Here is a 20,426-nt window from a genome sequence, read left to right as displayed (position 1 = left end):
CTGAAGTCGATGTGTAGACTCGCTGGCGTTTAGTTAGGGGACTCGGCTGTAGTCGATGTATAGACTCGCTGGAGTATAGTTAGGGGACTCTGCTGAAGTCGATGAGTAGACTCGCTGGAGTATAGTTAGGGGACTCGGCTGTAGTCGATGTGTAGACTCGCTGGAGTATAGTTAGGGGACTCTGCTGAAGTCGATGAGTAGACTCGCTGGAGTATAGTTAGGGGACTCGGCTGTAGTCGATGTGTAGACCCGCTGGAGTATAGTTAGGGGACTCTGCTGAAGTCGATGAGTAGACTCGCTGGAGTATAGTTAGGGGACTCGGCTGAAGTCGATGTGTAGACTCGCTGGAGTATAGTTAGGGGACTCGGCTGTAGTCGATGTGTAGACTCTCTGGAGTATAGTTAGGGGACTCGGCTGAAGTCGATGAGTAGACTCGCTGGAGTATAGTTAGGGGACTCGGCTGAAGTCGATGTGTAGACTCGCTGGAGTATAGTTAGGGGACTCGGCTGTAGTCGATGTGTAGACTCGCTGGAGTATAGTTAGGGGACTCGGCTGAAGTCGATGAGTAGACTCGCTGGAGTATAGTTAGGGGACTCTGCTGAAGTCGATGAGTAGACTCGCTGGAGTATAGTTAGGGGACTCGGCTGAAGTCGATCAGTAGACTCGCTGGAGTATAGTTAGGGGACTCGGCTGTAGTCGATGTGTAGACTCGCTGGAGTATAGTTAGGGGACTCGGCTGAAGTCGATCAGTAGACTCGCTGGAGTATAGTTAGAGGACTCGGCTGCAATCGATGTATAGACTCGCTGGAGTATAGTTAGGGGACTCGGCTGAAGTCGATGTGTAGACTCGCAGGAGTATAGTTAGGGGACTCGGCTGCAGTCGATGAGTAGACTCGCTGGAGTATATTTAGGGGACTCGGCTGAAGTCGATGTGTAGACTCGCTGGAGTATAGTTAGGGGACTCGGCTGTAGTCGATGTGTAGACTCGCTGGAGTATAGTTAGGGGACTCGGCTGAAGTCGATGTGTAGACTCGCTGGAGTATAGTTAGGGGACTCGGCTGAAGTCGATGAGTAGACTCGCTGGAGTATAGTTAGGGGACTCGGCTGAAGTCGATGTGTAGACTCGCTGGAGTATAGTTAGGGGACTCGGCTGTAGTCGATGTGTAGACTCGCTGGAGTATAGTTAGGGGACTCGGCTGAAGTCGATGAGTAGACTCGCTGGAGTATAGTTAGGGGACTCTGCTGAAGTCGATGAGTAGACTCGCTGGAGTATAGTTAGGGGACTCGGCTGAAGTCGATGTGTAGACTCGCAGGAAGTATAGTTAGGGGACTCGGCTGTAGTCGATGTGTAGACTCGCTGGAGTATAGTTAGGGGACTCGGCTGAAGTCGATCAGTAGACTCGCTGGAGTATAGTTAGGGGACTCGGCTGCAATCGATGTATAGACTCGCTGGAGTATAGTTAGGGGACTCGGCTGAAGTCGATGTGTAGACTCGCAGGAGTATAGTTAGGGGACTCGGCTGCAGTCGATGAGTAGACTCGCTGGAGTATATTTAGGGAACTCGGCTGAAGTCGATGTGTAGACTCGCTGGAGTATAGTTAGGGGACTCGGCTGTAGTCGATGTGTAGACTCGCTGGAGTATAGTTAGGGGACTCGGCTGAAGTCGATGTGTAGACTCGCTGGAGTATAGTTAGGGGACTCGGCTGAAGTCGATGTGTAGACTCGCTGGAGTATAGTTAGGGGACTCGGCTGTAGTCGATGTGTAGACTCGCTGGAGTATAGTTAGGGGACTCGGCTGAAGTCGATGTGTAGACTCGCTGGAGTATAGTTATGGGACTCGGCTGTAGTCGATGTGTAGACTCGCTGGAGTATAGTTAGGGGACTCGGATGAAGTCGATGAGTAGACTCGCTAGAGTATAGTTACTGACCTCAAACTTTTGAATGGAAGTGTATATAATTGTCAATTACATATAAAATATTAAGACCGTATTTATGCCACTTCTAAAAAGACTAGTAAAGCTGTTAAAAAGTCATTAAAAATACACCTATCGCAAGAACTGTTTTTCATAAGAAAGCATTACGCAACCAGCATGCATGTGAATGTGAAAATAAATTGTGCACAAAAATACACAATGCCCAAATATACAGAAGTCATAATTTCTCTCATTCTCATTCTCAAGGACACATGGGGGTGGGGACAAAAACACACACTCACATGGACACAAACACAAACAGGTGGGCTCCCATGTACCTCAGGCGTGACATCACGGGGTGCAAAACCCGTTCCACCGGTGGTCAGAATCAAGTTGAGCTCCTTCTCGTCGCACCAGTCCACCAGTGTCTCCTTTAAAGCGCGCGGGCGCACACACACACACACACACACACACACACACGCGCACACACACATGCGCACACACACACACACACACACACACACACACACACAGAATATCAACACAAAACATTCAGCAGTAATTCTATATAGTGCAGAAATATTTGTATCCCTCAAACTACTGGTGCAACATCATATCAGCTATTTCGGGCATATAGTCTTGCCTGATAAATAAAACATCCATTTTTATTCTGCTGTTACCAGCAAAAAATAGCATATACAGTGGCTCCGAAAATTATTTTTAACACATTTAAGCCATTGCATCATTGCAGCAATAGACTTTTAACCAACTAGTCCTCCATAGTGATTTTTAGTGGATGTCTATCACAGTTCACCATTGTTTTATCATTTAAAACTTCACAAAATTCCTTGATGAAATGTTTTGCTTAAAATTGGTTTAATACTTGTTTGGTAATGCAATGATATTTATACCTGTTAAATGTGGCTTGAGTGTCCAAATACATTTTAGACACTTTCATTACATTTTTCCATATCTGAGCTCAGATAAAATCCAAGTGGTCCATGTTATGGATAAGAGTGTAGCACTAATACTGGCCTCTAGGGAGCAGTAGTGTGCAAAGGTGTGTATGGATGTGCATGTTTGCCTCATGGCCTCACTGAAGGGGTGAGAGGAAGCATTACCTTGATCTCGTCAATCTCATCAGGGACTATTTTGTATGCAGAGATTATGCCTCCGAGCCTGTGGGTGAAACACACAAACGACAACAACCGTTAGTGTATGTTCAGTCCCAACAGGAGGGGAGAAACAGGGAGTGAGAGAGGGAAAAAAACACAATGTGACAGAGTGCAAGAAAAAGAAAGAGCAACACAATGCCAGAGGTACCAGAAAGCAGTCAAAATACATTCCCACACACTCCACCTACAACCGGAATGACAGTTAAAGAAGAAATTTATTTCTTTCACAGGGCTCTTGTTGTTTTATTCACTTCTGCATTCACGGGGGTGACAGCTCACTAAGGATCAAATTTTGACAGAACTTTTTTAGGCCACAAAACAGGTGGATTAACACAATAGCTAGGTTTCAAGTACAAGCCTCCTATATAAATGTACATTTGCACTTAAAACTTTTGAGCAAACCATGTTCAAATACTGAAGTGCAGCACACACTAGTGGCTGCTTATAGTACTGCAGCTTTCAATAAAGAGAGCCAGCTCAGAGACAGATAAAAGCACACTTACCATTTTTGATTTCGCCAAACAAACTTGAACATTATCCAGCTTAGTGCATGATTATATACAAAACAAATAAACAAATTAATTTTTCATGTCCATTTAAGTTTAAATTATGTTATTTAAAGAAGAAGAAGAAGAAAGGTGATACAAGACGCAAACTACCACAGCTCAGTTGGAAATCAGTTGCCGGATACAATGACCAATAAAACTGTTTAAAGTTCCTTAAATATTAAACAGGACGCTATTAAGGAAACAGGGCCAATGGGATCGGGGGTTGATGAAAGTCGGACTCAAACTTGTATCGTCTGCGTGAGCACCACGTCTTGAAATGACTGGACCGCAGAGCTATGTGTCCAACTAAAGAGGCTAAAATCAGAACAAACTGAAAAGATTTAGCAAAAATCTCCTTTTTCAGTTTGGCTCAGGACTGGTTTTCTGGAGCTTATTTGTATATTTGGGGCTCTCTCACGTTGTTGGTTTGCATCTACATTTTCTCTTGAAGCACCTCTATCAGTCCATCTAACTACTATGGCGTAATGCCCATAAAAGAGCAAGAAATAGAGAAAAAGAAAGAAAGAAAGAGAGAGGGAGAGGAAGGAGAGACAGAGAGCAGAGACTAAAAGAAGAATATGCTGAACACAAAGATGCAGAGCTCTTTAATCCGGTTGCCAGGGAAACCGCTGGTGTGTGAAGATTGGGGGTTTGGAAAGAGGTGCTTTAAGACGGAGATGAGTTTGGGATTTCAACCTGGGTATTTTGTTTGTGTAAGTGAGTACACACATGCACATACGTGAACAAAGGAAGGCGAAGAATGCTGAATTTAACTGAAGCGTCTTCCGAATCTGGACGAAACTGTTCGATTGTGGCTTTATTAATGAATGTGTACGTGGGTTGGGCAGCATAGCCTCTCAAACCCAACCAAGTGTGTTTAACGTGTGTCTTTGTGTGCTGATTTAGTTGAGGTTTCAACCTGAATGAACCCTGAATAAAGCCATCACACACTATATTCAACTTTAAAATCTCTGTGGTGAAGTACATGGATGCCACAAATAGCCACCCATGCTCAGCTAAGCAGACAAGGATTTGGAATATATAGGGATGAATTGACTAACCAGTTGAAGCTCTTTTACACAGTATTTCAGTGCATAAAACACCATGTTATTCAATTGTCATCTGCAATTAAAGGCACAGTATGTGGTTGCTTATTTAAAACAATAACATAGGACATAGCTTGAATGAGCGTGGAATCATGGGAGTTGTCGTCTTCACCTCCACAGCCGATGGAAAGCAATCCGATGGGACTCAGGCAGAAATCATGTTCATGAATGTATTAAATTACATTTCATTAATGTTACTGTGGTATGAAGCAGGGCGGGACCAATAGCAGAACGAGGACGGTGGAGCGAATGCTAATGAGAGACGCCTCCACGACACAGCTCCTTCTTTCCTTAACTTGTTTGTTACTTTGTTACAGTTACGTTTGATCACTTACGTTTTCCACATTATTTTATTTTATTTAATTATAATGAAATAGCCACAAGTGCTGAATTACTACTCCTACTGGCCACTTTATTTGAGAAAATAAAATTGTGGGGTAATGCAGCCCTGTTTTACTTGGTCAAACCAATCATACTAAAAATACATTTAAGTGTGTTGGAAGTTATATTAATGTTACTCTGTGTGTTCGCTTGGTGGCTGGTATGAGAGACTTGTTGCACACAGCAGTAGAGGGCTGCATTGGGATTGAGTCCCGCCGGGTCCCGCGGGACCCAACGCAAATCTCGCGGGAGCGGGCGGTTTGAACTTTGCTGTGAGCGGGAATGGGTGGCTAAAAAAAACCCTGCGGGATCGGGAGGTAGCCTAGTGGAGAATGAGATGTCAGTAAATGACGTGGAAAAGAACCTCAAACGAGGTATTTACAGCACAAAACGTAAGCAAGGCAAGTCTGACATTTGGAGAAGTTTCTCAATTGTTTGTGACAAAGATTGAAAGGAACTGGACCTTGTTCATTGTGACAAATGTACATAGACATAGGATATATATATTGACATTGACAATTGATGTATTATCACCGATTCCGACTTGTCAATTACAGCGATGTTTTTGAATGTTTTGTATACTGTATTTTCTTGTGGTAGTAGGCTATATTTGTTTCCCTCTCGGGGTGTTGTTTTGCTTTGCGGCATCATATTTGCTGTGATGATAGGTCCACAACAGTGCGTTTTTACCTGTCCTTTTCATTATTTAAATTATTGTAGAAAGATGTAGACAGTGGTACGCCTGCATGAACTTCACTGTTGTTGAGATTTTCCCAGAAAACGACGACTCATTCATTTAAGAAAGAAGTTGAAGAGGGACCCTCAAAAGATCTGCAATCATGTATTTGTATGTATTTATTTAAATCTATTTATCTAAATGTATTAGAAGATGTAGAGGAATAGCTAGAAAAACAGCAAACAAATAAATAAATAAATAAATAAATACATTTAAATAAAAAAATGAATTAAATAAAAATACATTTAGATAAATACATTTAAATAAATACAAATACATGATTGTATTTGATCCTAAGATACGACTATCTTTTAGTGATCAGTGCGTCAGATGCAGGCCAGGGAAACGAAACAAACAACCCCATGAAGCTCTTTAATAATAGCAATACAAATACGTGTTTTTTCCTGCGGGACGGGAGAAGACAAAATCAATGCATCTCTATTATTGTGCAGGAATAAATTCTAACCAGTTTTGCGGGAGCGGGCGGGAGTGTAACACATACGTTGCGTGAGCGGGCGGTAATGGTCAGAAATTCAGCGAGCGCGGGCGGGAGCGGGATGAAGAAAACAGTCCCGCGCAGGTCTCTACACAGCAGTAAGCTAGATCAATATTACAATAAATGTATTAAATGTGTGGTGAAAATAAAGGTTTTAATGTTATTTATATGTCTATGTGGTGTTTTTAATATTCTTTAAGACAAACCATGTGCAAAAGAAAATTTTCTCCTTAAAAACTGCAGTGAACCAAAGACAGTCTCAAAAATGCAGATTGTAATCGCTGGTGTTTCTGTCGTCACAAACCACCTTGTAACCAATCACGTCGATGTGTGATCGTCAACGAGTGGATCTCTGAGCTGGTGTGAGTGAGTGGAGGCGGGGCTCATTTGCATATTCATAGAACCACGTATACTAAATGAGGCAAGGGTGTAGAGTTACATTCAAACTATTTTAAGGAATGAAGTTTTTTTTTTTAAGGAAATACCATTTCAATATATCATTTTGGTGATCAAAGAGGAGTTTTAATTGATAAAAGTATTGACTACAGGGGGACTTTAAGTAATTTAATTATTGCAACTCCCTTATTTACAAAACTCAGCACTACTTTCCTAGTGCAATTAGCATCACGCTAAACATGTCTGCGGTAAACAGGAGGTTAAAAAAGTTTTAGTGAGAAGAGACCCAGTAAAGTAGCCTTTACAATGGAGCACTATGAATTCTGAAACTTGTGTTAAGCACAGATATTCTAGACTTGTTTGCACAGTTATCTGATTTTGGATACAGTACGTCATGTAGTGAATTGGATGTCCTAGCTGTCCTCACCCACCGAAAATACAGAACAGGCAGACACTATAAGACATAGGTGCTTTTGCAGGTGATGCAGGTTCAAATACGGTCCCATCCCAATGCCATCACTCTCAATTTCCAGTCTCCTCTCTACTGTCATTGATTTAACAAAAATGTATAAACAGATCACTCTGGCGAAGTTAATAAATAACTGTCTGCAGGCCCGTTGCAAATAAAAGTCGGTTTCATAAGGAACTATAACCTTGGTGACACTTTTCCGCTCTCAGGTGAAGACACGTCCATTTCTGTTTCTCAGGTGAGTGCTCAGCTGTCCCTCTCTCAAACGTCTGCATGTTCACCTCTCTGTAGGTGAAGACGTCAGAATCATCTCTATCCAGAGGACGATGAGCCACGCGTGTCCCCCGCTATGATTAATTCAGCTCTATTTTTACCCCACCTCGTTAGTAAAACTGACAGCTCTTCCAATGAATCAATTCACCTGAGCTGACAGAGCACTGGAGATGGAGCTCACCAGTCAACAGACAACACACACATTCATTATCCATCAATACTCTGTGAAGTATCTCTACCTTCTGGCGGCACCCCATGCTTCTCTGACACCTTTCAGAGACCTACATCCCGCTGTCTCTGTCGCTCCACTGACCTTGTTGGGGTACAAAGATTTGCTCGGTACAAAGCTTTGGTTTTTGATGCTAAAGTAGAAACAGAGGTGGACAGGCATTGCAGGTTCTGGTACAATGGAGTCTTCGACCAATTGGAGTTCCTTTAATTCCTGATCCATCTATGATGACCTTACTGCTCAATCCTCTTTACCCATAACAGCACAATAACCACAGATATATCAATTATTAAAATGGGGCATTGCACACTTGCTGTCTGAAACCAAAAGCAGCTTCTTTTCTGAAATAAAATATCTCCAGAGGAAACTAGTCTCCTAGTCTTTCAAAGGCACTCCAGAAATCAACAGATTGGTGCATCTTTTTAGACAGGTTGTTAGTGAACATTGGATTTGGATGTGCCTTGAGGCCTTCCAACCTTCAAATTATGCCTAGAGAAGGTAGCATTTCTACAGAGGTGGAAGGACAATGAGCTCTTTTCAGCTGAAAGTCTGTTAAAGAACGAGAAGGTTATCAAAGCTCGAGAGGTCTCCGCTGAAGTATACAAGAAGTAGCTGAAATTCGAGAGGCCGAATTAAGTAAAGAGTCCTCACTACACCTATTTGCAAGAGTGCATGCAGACATACTCTGCACTCAAGCACTCATAAATACAGTCTCCAGCAGTTCAATCCTGCATGTGGTCATTTTTGCATGACCTTTGACGCATAACTGAAGAAAGTAAATATGCTACATTAGCATCTCATATGCACATAGTCAAAAGTAGACACACCTTGGATGTAATCGACACTATAATAGACACTTTCACTAACTGCTTACGGTCTACACAAATTACATAAAATAAAAGAAGTCCTGTTTATATATTAGTTAATCTTATGGAACCAGATTTTTGACCACCGACATAGTCTGGACCACTTTGAAGCATATTCTGTCCAAAAACTTCCTACCTAGGCCATTTAGAAAGGACAAGTTCTTGCTTATTTAGAAACCTCTACATTTGGTTTCATTCAGACAAGGGACAAGGGTCAAATAGAGTTGCTTTTTTACAAACCAACTAAGGATGCTCAAAAATCTTACTTGCTAGTCTTGAACAAAAATCGTAAATATCTTTCAAAGATCTGATGCCATAAAACTATTAAACTTAGGCAAACCCAGCAATAAGCTGTTACTCAGAAGCATTTTATTATATCACCTTGATACCCTGTCAAGAAAATCTTGCTTCCTGGAAAACTGATAAAAGTCTGTGCACCTCAATTCCTAGAATTCGTATAGAAGCTGCGCTTCAAATTTGGTCGATTTACAGAATCAATGAAGTTTGCAACAATGCATGAAAGGTATTGCAGACAGACTAAGTAAGAAATTGCAGCTGCTGTCCTCCTTTGTCAGGGATGGATTCTTGGGCCTTGCACCAAATGCTGACCTACTGTAAACACTCGCAGTCTTCAAAGTCCAAACATTGGTCTGGGTCGTTGTCCTTATCAGTGTGGGCTCGACACAAGGCCATATTCAAGGGCACAAAGGGACTGTAAAGTAGAGGTCTTCACAGGTCCACTTGAACCCGAAAACTCAAGGTCCGACCCGAGCGGGTCCAGGTCCAAAACTTCGACGAGGGCCTCGGACATGGGTAGAGTTCGATATTAGTGGCCTCAGGTCTCAGGTAATTTGAAAAAATTTATTGTAATTGTAATTGCGATTTATTAATTACGATTATCACAATTTACATTGAATAGGCGTATTATAATACATGTTTACACAAAAATTGTTAACACACACACAAGTACTGTCCCCCTCTACTTAACATACACATACATTGTAAGAATGACTAGTAAAGACTACTAATAGATAAACATTAGGACTATGCTAAAGCAATAGCAGTCCCAAAATAGTTTTTGTTAATACAATGTTGATATGAGCCACCACAGTCATTTAAAAATATAAAAATTAACACAAAGTGAAAATAAAGTGGCATTTTTGGGTTATGGAAACGACAATTACCATGGTGAATACACAATACTATCAAGAACTGTTAATGAAACAGCTCCTGTTGAATAGAATGAAAATCATACCTGCATGCAAATCCTTCTCAGCTAACACGTGATTTATTGGTATATTACTTTTATTTCGTGACTTACTAATTTACATTGTAACGACGTTGCTCCTAGTTTCTTTTGCACTTTATACAGTGAAGTGATACACAGCGCTGGCCGCCACATTTGCGCGTGCAATTGAAGAGTGCGCCCTACGAGCACAGTATAACGGGACAGGACAGTAAAGTATGTTTTTCTGAGGTGAAAGTCTTTTTATTTCAGCTTACACTTAGGTCACTGCCTGGTATGTCATATTGTGCTGGGTTTTCTGAAGTAGTCGTGATTCGCGTCTCATAACATAATTATGCTCTAAACACACACACGCAGAGTGGATTTTCTTTTGTAATCGCGGCTTTGAACGATTACCTAATCGTGGCATCCGTAATCGTAATCGCAATTAGAAATTCGATTAATTGTGCAGCCCTAGGTCTCATGGACATCACAAACACTTGCATTCTTCCCCCAATTCCACACATTGGTCTGGACCATTGGGTAGTAGTCCGCATCAATGTGGGCTCAGCATAAGGCCGCATTCAAGGGCACATAAAACCTGTAAATAGGGTTACACTATGGTCTCGTGGACCACAAATAAATACCACAAGACCGCAAATACATATCAAGTGCAGAATTTGGGACAAGGCCTTTATCTTTAAGAAGGACATCCATCCATTCAGCACAGAAAAACAAGGAATGGGAAACCTGTCCGAAAATGTCCTATGATGAACGAGACTTGATGCATGGGCAGTAATATTGTACAAAGTCACTTACAAGGATGGGTCATGGACAAGATCTTTGAGGTTGATTCCACTGCGGTCCTCAGCAAGGTTTCTGAAGCAGCTGTCACTCACTGCAGACAGGAGAGAGATGGAGGAAAGGCATGAGACATAGGAAAGGGGAAGAGAAAAGAGGAAAAAAGCACATTATTGCATGGGAATAATACAATGCCCTTTTGCAGACCACAAATGTCTGATTCCTTAAACGTCACATTAGTCCTGAGGTTTGAGAGAATAGGAGTTATGTCAAAACACATTACACAACAAAAGCACGCAACTACAAGCCTGGACAATCATACTCTCAAATGTGTACATTGAAACTATGTACACATAGGCTATACAACATGAACCACTTAATGAAACTGCTGCAAAAAATCTGACATTCAGAAATTGTCATGGTATTGATGCCTAAACCGTTAGCTAGCATATGACCAACCATGCTTACATATCAATGCCTATCTAGAATTCAGTAACATAACAAACCTTGATGAAGAACAGTGAGAACTTTGTTATTAAAAGGTTAGCCAAATATAACAGAGGTCACTTGCATATAGAAGTCTTTCGAAATAAAAATTCAATGTTCCATGTCCTATGTTGTTTTGGAATCCACTGACTTTCACTGTATGGACAAAAACAATTGTAGCATTCTTTCTTAAACATTATGTTCCACAGAAGAAAGTCATACCGGTTTTAGAACGAAAGGAGGGTGAGTAAATAGGGACAGAATTTTCATTTTTGGGCAAACTATACCTCTAAAGGCACAGTAGCAACAAAGAAAGTATCAAAAAAGATAATGAAAAACTATACGATCACTGTTTGTGGTGAAAGATATCTTGACCAATGTTATTATTGGACTATTATCTTGACATCTTTTCTCTGATGACGTGTTTATAGGCGCCAGGGCGGGACATCCTGTCACTCATATGAGATCACAGCAATAGCAAACCACAACCATCCAACGATTCAATCCATTCCCGAAGGACAAATCCAAGTAAGGGAAGAAGCACAAATACAAAAGTATAGACTATTTAAGTGTTTTAGTCGAGACCAGCTCATTAGAGTCAGAGACCAGGCTGATAACTGAGTAGGCTGAGTCTGAGTCAAGACCAAGACCAGAAAAGAGTAGAGTGTGAGTCTGAATAATTCAGACAGTGTAAATATGTTTTCTATTGAGGCAAATGAAGCCTAGTTTCACGTTAGTGTCACGCATACCTCCGCAATGCACACACAGTGTGCTCCGGTCACACAAAACCACAGAGTGGAGTCGGCACAGACAGACCACAATACAAGTCAGGACCGAATGCTCCAAAAGCTCAAGGGTCCATGACAACACAAAGACCATAAAAATATGGTCAAGATCAAGTCCAGACTCGAGGACTACAACACTGGACACTGTGTTCAAGTAAACATTGAAACCCAATTTAAACCAGGTTTTACTGTGCATATTATGCCAAAGAAAAATATCTTTGATGTTTCATCAAAACATAACAACTTGCTATGCCTCTAAAATGACTTAGGGTCACCAAGCTCTTATTTTTAAGAGTCCCATTCTAATATGCGCATTACCGAATTAAAAAGGTTGCAAATAATAGTAACAGAAATAATAGTAATTTCAACAGCATTTTGATATAAAAGAGTCCAGTCTAGCTCAAAACAGGTCAAAATGTGTGACGAGGGAAAAGAATGACCCGTGTTGTGTAAATAAATGATAAAGTGCTGCCATTCACCGTCACATTCTCCATCACGCACAAGGGCTCGGTGCAACACTTGCTTCATAATTGCAGCATTTTCTCACCCTTCTCTCTTTTCTCCACATCTCTTGCTCTCTCTGTTCTCTCTCTCTCTCTCCACCCTGCTAACCCTTGATCTATAAATAGGCTGGTGTTCCCTGCAGGAGGCAGGAGAAGTGAGCTCTCCTCAGAAAGGCGGCAAAAAACTTCTTGTCACAGGCACGGAAATGCAATGTCTGTGTGAGCATGAATGAGGGTGAAGGAGGATTGTTCTGCCTATGCATTGTATACAAGTGACCGTGTGTGTGTGTGTGTGTGTGTGTGTGTGTGTGTGTGTGTGTGTGTGTGTGTGTGTGTGTGTGTGTGTGTGTGTGTGTGTGTGTGTGTGTGTGTGTGTGTGTGTGTGTGTGTGTGTGTGAGAGAGAGAGACACGCAGAAGTTGGAACATTCATCAGAGATGTTAAGGAATGTTAATGTCACCAAAGCTCTGCCCAGCATGAGAGGAGCGGAGAGTTGTCTATTTTCTCAGAACTGCTAAAGAGCTACACTTCTCAAGTGAAGCATTAAGCATATCAATTCATTGTTAAAGTCATTGTTCCTTTAAAATATTTTTAAAAAGCTGACAGTAACCAACGATAATACCATGGTGCTTTAATATACATACCATTACACAGATTTAAACATTCACATGGTATTCCAAGGAATAAAAAAAAACTACTATATGACAACATATGACTGTTTTATATACGAGAATAGGATTGATAATAAGTTGACTTAACTTTCGCCCAGAAGCTGTAACTGATTTGCTGAAAAGCAAGTAAGTGAAGGTGGCCATAATAGGAGAACCATTCACTGATTCATTAATTACATCGACTGTGAGTTTGCAACCAGCTGACAAAGGCTTCTGATTGGTTTTAAATGGCTTCGTTTTATGGAGCCGGCTGCAATTGTTTTCATTTGTACTGTAAAAAAAAATCTCTGAAAATATATTATGTAAATATTAAAAATATATCATTAAAGTATAAATATTTAATGATTATATAATGACACCTTACAAAAAGAACTGTGGTGACTGATGGTTATACCATTTTATTTACATGAATTTCCAAAGGTACCGAAAAATACAATAATTTCACGATGAGTAACATATGGTAATGCCATTAAACTTAAAGCATTGTTCTGAATGAATACACTATTCAAATAGAGTACAATAGTATTTACATGGTACTTCAAGTTACTTAAAATAATTATTTAGTATAGTATTACTATAATATTTTGAGATATGAACTCAATATGTACTATATATATATACATACCATGGTATTTATATAGTACTCTAAATGTACTTCAGAGAAATTCCAGATCCTATGCTAAAGTGATGTAACAATGCTTAAAAGACAAGTTCGGTATTTTACACTTAAAGCCCTGTTTTAAGATCGTTTCTGATGAAATAGAATGGTTAAGATTGAAATTTGGACAAATGCTGCTGTCCCGAGAATTTTCGGTTTCTGTTTTAGCAATCTTAAAACAGGGCTTTAAGTGTAAAATACCGAACTTGTCCTTTAATACCACAGAAATCTGTTGTATTCCACAGTACGCAGTGATTAAAAAAACATGCTGTACAAAAATCAAGAAATTAAAGGGATGGTTTATTATGATTTCACTTTTTTAACTTTAGTTAGTGTGTAATGTTGCTGTTTGAGCATAAACAAAATCTGCAAAATTACGATGCTCAAAGTTCAAAGTAAAGGGAGTAGGGGTCGACCGATATGTGATTTTCAGGGCCGATGCCGATACCGATTATTACAGATCAAGTAGACCGATAACCGATATTTTAAAACCGATATATAACCTATGTCTGGTGTAAAAATGTAAGTTAATGTCAAAATTAAGAATAGCAAAGAGTTTTGACAAATACTTTCTTTAAATTATTTTAAACATATCTTTAAATCTGAGAACTGTTAATAATAACATTATTATTATTATTATTATTATTATTATTATTATTATTATTATTATTATTATTAATAATAATAATAATAACAAAAAAATTTGCAGGGAGCACCCAGCAGCATTCTGTAAAACTTAAAGACTCTATTTTAATGGTTAAATTAAATTTTAGTAATCAAAAAGCATTTCTAATTAATCTAAATCATCAAACTTATTCAATTTATTTACAGTTTAACAAAAATTACATGTTTAGGGCCCTATGAAAAAACAAACTTTTATTTTGATGGGTTGCCGTGGAGATCTTTGAGTTTCTGTGTGTTTATGATATGACGTTAACTTTTCTCAGTTGAAGCTTTAAAAAGCTCATGAAGGGACTAAGCGCCTCTGGAGATGATGTTTATGCAATCATGTCCTCATATAATGATGCGGCTGAGGCTGAAAACAGCGCAAGCGTCACGCGTGCTCCAGTGTGTGTGGTGAATGAAATCACACGTCTGCACCATTCATTTAGAGACACGCAGGATTCATTTTTAAATAGTCTTTTTGCAGTTTGAAATTCGAATTGATTTGTACTGACCTGCTTTTTATTAATTCATCAAGAAGTTGACAAATTCCGTGACATTCCGCTTTATACAGTAAATTCCGTTTTTATGACTGGATTCCGCGATTCGGTCCGTGTTTTCTGTATTGCGGACATGACAGGACCCTATTATATTGAGGTATTTTGCAACTTCAGTGTAGTCATTTATTGCTACGTCAGCAAAGTCTGCTACTGCCTTAACTTTGAGAGACAAGACAACTGATGCGTGATCAGTGCAGCAGTTCCAGTCAGCGAGTGCTGTCGGTGTGAGTGCTAAACTTTCAGTGCCTTCAGCTTTCCGCATTGATTGGCCGGACTCGTAATCAGATGTGCGGGACATTGCATTGGTCTAGTCTACAGATTGGTGAGTTCCGACAGAGGTGGCTGCGTCAGAGCCAAATATAGCGCATTTCAAAATTAAATTATTTTATCGGCAAATCGGTTTTGAAAATGGCCGATACCGCTAACCATAAAAATGCTCAATATCGGCCAGGCCGATAATCGGTCGACCCCTAAAAGGGAGGTTTTTGCTTTTAAAGAAATCGTTTTTGTGACATGACTAACCCTAAAATTGACATAAACCCTGCCTTCGGGAACACGCAACAAAGGGGGTGAATCCATGTTGAGAAGAGGTAAAAGGATTTGCTAACACACAAGCTCTTGAAGCTCCGCCCTCTGTGCCGGGAGCAGCAGCTCATTTGCATTTAAAGGGACACACACAAAATGACGCGTTTTTGCCCACCCTCAAATAGGGACAATTTTAACATGCTATGAAAAATTGTCTGTGGGGTATTTTGAGCTAAAACTTCACATACACGCTCAAAGACTTATTTTACATCTTGCAAAAAGGGGCATTATACCACCCCTTTAATGTTACATTGAATTCCTTTTTAGTTAGTGAAAAGGAAATAAAGTATTATATCAAATAATGTAAATATAAAGGAATTACTGAACACCACCAATTCTAAAGTCAAACAGAAACGGCATCTTTCAAGCTCTATTTGTAGGAAGGTGCGCACACACAGACACACTTGCTCTTTCTTTCTACCTCATGTCTGTGACTCACAGCTCTGCAGACGGAAAAGTCTGTCTGCATGGACACTTTGGTGAGGTGAGAGTTTCCCTCTCAGCGTGAGACTGTGTGTGTGTGTGTGTGTGTGTTGCCTGTGGCTGTGCGTAGGAGTTAGACTTGCATGAGCTGAGCTGGTGTAAAACCCTGTCTCGTTAACCCCTGCCTACATCCAGAGAAGACCTGTGGACCTCAAACACCACAGGTTCAACACCTGGGAGCAGATAAGCCCAGCTTTGAGCAGCAAACCTCGGTGGAGCAGCATTCCCTTTGAAAAACCCTACTGCTATAAAAGACTACATATAGAAACATCCGATACTACAGCTTACAGTACAAGAACAAGTCTGTCTCTGATTGGATGATCAGCTAATCCAGTTGGTACATTTACTTCCTGGCTTGTTTCATCCCACTTCAAGGTTTATTCTGATACCAAGTAGCATATAAGGTTGAAAAATCAATTTAAAAACTCTTACACAACTAAAATATTCTTACATTTTCTGAGGCATATAGGAGTGGTGCAAATTTGCTGTATGTAGTTTCCAGGGCGTTCCTACGCAGTTGCTAAGGTCTCCTGGGTGGTTACTAGGTGTTCTGAGTGTAAAGGCCCTATTCACACCATGAACGACAACTAGAAAAATAACTATAATGATAATTATGAGTCTACACCAGCAGACAATAACATTGTTTAAAAGCCTGCTGCAGATATACATGTCATTTAAAGTCACCATGAAATCAAAATGGACAAACAGTTATTGTTTTGTCATCCTAATCTTTATTCAAAATCACTTCCCCTCCCTCTTGCATCTTGACATCTTTTCTCTGATGACGTGTTTATGGGCGCGAGGGCGGGACATCCTGTCACTCACATGAGATCACAGCAATAGCAAACCACAACCATCCAACGATTCAATCCATTCCCAAAGGACAAAACCGAGTAAGTCCTTCTTTTATTTGTGGAGAAGCCATTCAGTCGGATATAGGCCTATACTTCACAATAGGGAAGAAATTACTATTGCAACCAACTTTAAATGCCCGAGCTCTATAAATTCAGGTGGATTCTAATTAGCTGTTTTTTGTTTTGTTTTTGTTTGTTCAACTGGGAAAAAAAGTGATTCAGAGGATTTTGCTTCTCTGTGTCGTTCTAATTATATCTGTGGTGTAGACTTCGCTATTCTTATGGAATTAGAGAGATTATTAAAACTTTATAGTTACAGTTTTTATCATTGGTGTGAACGGGCCTTTAAAGTCGTGATGAAATGGAAATAGCAACAGATCTTTTCTTCAGTATTGTGACATATAGTGTGAATGTAGGACATGGACTTAATATAACTTAACGCAAGCATGCGGTTGTTCAGCCGTTGCTTAAGAAACAAGGTTTGGATGTGGGTTGCTTTAATAATTTTCGGCCTGTCTCTAAGTTATAATTTTTATCAAAACTTTTAGAAAAAGTTGTCCTGTCTCAACTGCACTCGTTTTTAAATGCTGCAAACTTACTAGAACCTTTTCAATCTGGTTTCACTGCCCATCATAGCACAGAGTCTGCATTGCTAAAAGTGTTCAATGACATTCTACTCACAGTTGACGCCGGTAAAAATGCCTTTTTGATCCTACTTGATCTTACGGCTGCCTTCGATACTGTAGACCATAGTATTCTTATTTGGCGTTTGGAGCATCTCTTCGGTATCAAGGGTACGGCCTTACAGTGGTTTAGATCTTATCTTAAAAACAGGTCTTTTTCAGTGGAGATGGGTAAATTTTCTTCATCTTCTGCTCCTATTATTAGTGGAGTTCCGCAGGGCTCTATTTTGGGTCCCCTTCTTTTTAATTTGTATATGCGTCCATGGGGGATATTATTAGGAAGCACAATGTATCATTTCATTTTTATGCAGACGATTCACAGCTGTACCTGCCGTTGAAAGCTGGTGATTCAATTCAACCTTTGTTGGAATGCATTGGGGACATTAAGAAATGGTTAGCGCTTAACTTTCTCCAAATTAATGAGGACCAAACGGAAACTATTGTTTTTGGTTCCCCAAAATTGAGGAGCAGTACTATTATGGAGCCAAGCAATTATTTTCCTTCTGTTTCCTCCCAGGTTAGGAACCTTGGCGTCATCATGGACTCAGAATTGTGCTTAACTAAACAAATAAATTCTGTTGTTAGGAATAGTTTTTATCAATTGCGGATTATCTCAAATATTAAACCGTTTCTGTCAGCACAAGACTTGGAGAAGGTTATTCATGCTTTTATTACCTCACGCTTAGATTATTGTAATTCTTTGTATCTGGGTCTTCTACGGTGGCCGAGAGGTGCAAAACAAATCACAATTATAAAAACAAAAAAACAATTCAGAAAACACAACGACAATTCAGAAAACACAATAACAATTGAGAAAACACATTGACAATTCAGAAAACAAAATAACAATTCAGAAAACACAATAACAATTCAGAAAACACAACGACATTTCATAGAAAACGGAAAAGGTAGGTACATTTTGAGAATGGCAAACTTGTCGCTGATTGGACGAGACACCTGTCAATCAAGCTTTACAGGAAGTAAGAAATTTGTGATCAAAATGGAACACACATTAAACATTACTTTGAAGAAGGACATTCATATGCCGTGATTGTGAACATGCTGGTGACATGCCACGACATTAAAATGAGCTTGTGCTCAAATGGCTTAAGTTTATCGCACCCATCAACATGCCAAAGATAGTTCGGTCCCATGGAGTGATATGCAGACATCCTAATTCTCCCGGAAGTTCCCCGCATATTGATAGCGGCTCCCTGTTGCCCGCAAATTAGTTAAAAACTCGGAGCTCTAGAGAATCTAGAGCTCGCGAGCTTTAAACCGTGTAGCGCACGGCAGAGAGGTAGAGACAGAGAGCGAGAGACCTTGCGTGTGTGCCTCACGAAGCGCATGTAAATATTTTTTAGTAATCTTGTAAATAGTTTTAATACCGTGGTATTTCACCAGCATGTCCACAATCACGGCATATGACTGTCCTTCTTCAAAGTAATGTTTAATGTGTTCCATTTTCGCATTTAGCAAAACAAAGTTGATCACAAATTTCTTAATTCCCGTAAAGCTTGATTGACAGGTGTCTCGTCCAATCAGCGACAAGTTTGCAATTCTCAAAATGTACCTACCTTTTCCGTTTTCTTTGAAATGTCGTTGTGTTTTCTGAATTGTTATTGTGTTTTCTGAATTGTCAATGTGTTTTCTGAATTGTTATTGTGTTTTCTGAAATGTTATTTTGTTTTCTGAATTGTCAATGTGTTTTCTGAATTGTTATTGTGTTTTCTGAAATGTTATTTTGTTTTCTGAATTGTCGTTGTGTTTTCTGACTTGTTATTTTGTTTTTATAATTGTGATTTGTTTTGCACCTCTCGGCCACCGTAGTCTTCCGCAGTCATCACTTGCTCGACTCCAGTTGGTACAAAATGCAGCTGCAAGGCTGCTGACCGGGACAAAGAAATTTGATCATGTCACCGCAATTTTAGCGTCCCTTCATTGGCTCCCGATCCGTTTTAGAATTCAGTTTAAAATTTTGTTGTTTGTTTTTAAAGCTCTTAATAATCATGCTCCATTTTATATTACTGATCTTCTTACTCCTCTACCACCATCCAGATTAAGATCTGCAGACAAGGCTCTATTATCAATTCCCTGCTCCCGTTTAAAAACTAAGGGAGACAGAGCTTTCTCAGTTGCCGCCCCCCGTCTATGGAATCTATTGCCTCTGGACATCCGCCTTGCACCTTCCATTTGTACTTTTAAATTAAAAAAAGAAAACATATCTCTATTGCCTGGCGTTTGATACTTGATATCCTGTCTCAATGTTTTGTTTTTGTTTGGTTTTATGCTTCTGTGTTTTTATTTATTTATTTTACTTTACTTTGTTCAGCACTTTGGATAGCTTCGCTATGGTTAAATGTGCTTTATAAATAAAATTTACTTACTTACTTACTTACTTAATATATGGAGGCAGATCGACAGAATACGAGCTTGCAGTCGATTGTTAAAATGGGTGGGGGGGCTTAAGAGGACTACATGATATTAGTGTAATGATATTCTGATTAAACATTTAAAAAACAAAATATCAATTAAAAAAATAGATAGGTTGAACTTTTATTTCATGCCATCTTTAAAAAAGTTTTTTTTTTTTTATCATGTCTTTACGATATTATAATATCGTTCCTGTAGCCGTGACACTAGCAATGCCAACTTTATTGGTTCAATTCCAAAGGAACACCTTTAATGTAAGTCACTTTGGAGAGTGTGTGATTTTATCCAAGTGTCTAAGTAGAAAAATGGTCCTTGGAGACTCAACTCTCCAAAAAAAATAAAAAATAAAAATACAAATACAAGATCATTCATGTTCTTAGCATAAAATGTTCTAGGACCAGGTATCCACCAGAGTTCAATATCTAGTGTTAGTGGGTACTCTTTTCAAA

General features: G+C 39.7%; 1 protein-coding gene across 19 annotated transcripts in view; it reads right to left on the bottom strand.

Moving 5' to 3' along the window:
• Window positions 1–20,426, bottom strand: part of gphna (gephyrin a) — a 96,416-nt gene that overhangs the window by 54,812 nt on the left and 21,178 nt on the right. For 11 of the 19 annotated variants that reach the window (XM_077240025.1, XM_077240029.1, XM_077240028.1 and 8 more), the window contains exons 2-4: window positions 10,633–10,711; window positions 3,035–3,092; window positions 2,216–2,344 (exon numbers count right to left, since the gene is read on the bottom strand). In XM_077240025.1, the coding sequence (XP_077096140.1) occupies window positions 2,216–2,344; window positions 3,035–3,092; window positions 10,633–10,711 (266 nt within the window). The remainder of the gene's footprint in view (window positions 1–2,215; window positions 2,345–3,034; window positions 3,093–10,632; window positions 10,712–20,426) is intronic. The other 8 variants (XM_077240026.1, XM_077240032.1, XM_077240040.1 and 5 more) reach the window with 1 other exon arrangement.

This window comes from Siphateles boraxobius, unplaced genomic scaffold (genome assembly GCF_051911475.1).
Source record: "Siphateles boraxobius isolate OS27281-9 unplaced genomic scaffold, OSU_SipBor_1 22, whole genome shotgun sequence".
In the NCBI taxonomy this organism is placed as follows: Eukaryota; Metazoa; Chordata; class Actinopteri; order Cypriniformes; family Leuciscidae; genus Siphateles; species Siphateles boraxobius.
The sequence above is the reverse complement of the archived record's forward strand: the minus strand, read 5'-3'. Positions and strand labels throughout refer to the sequence as shown.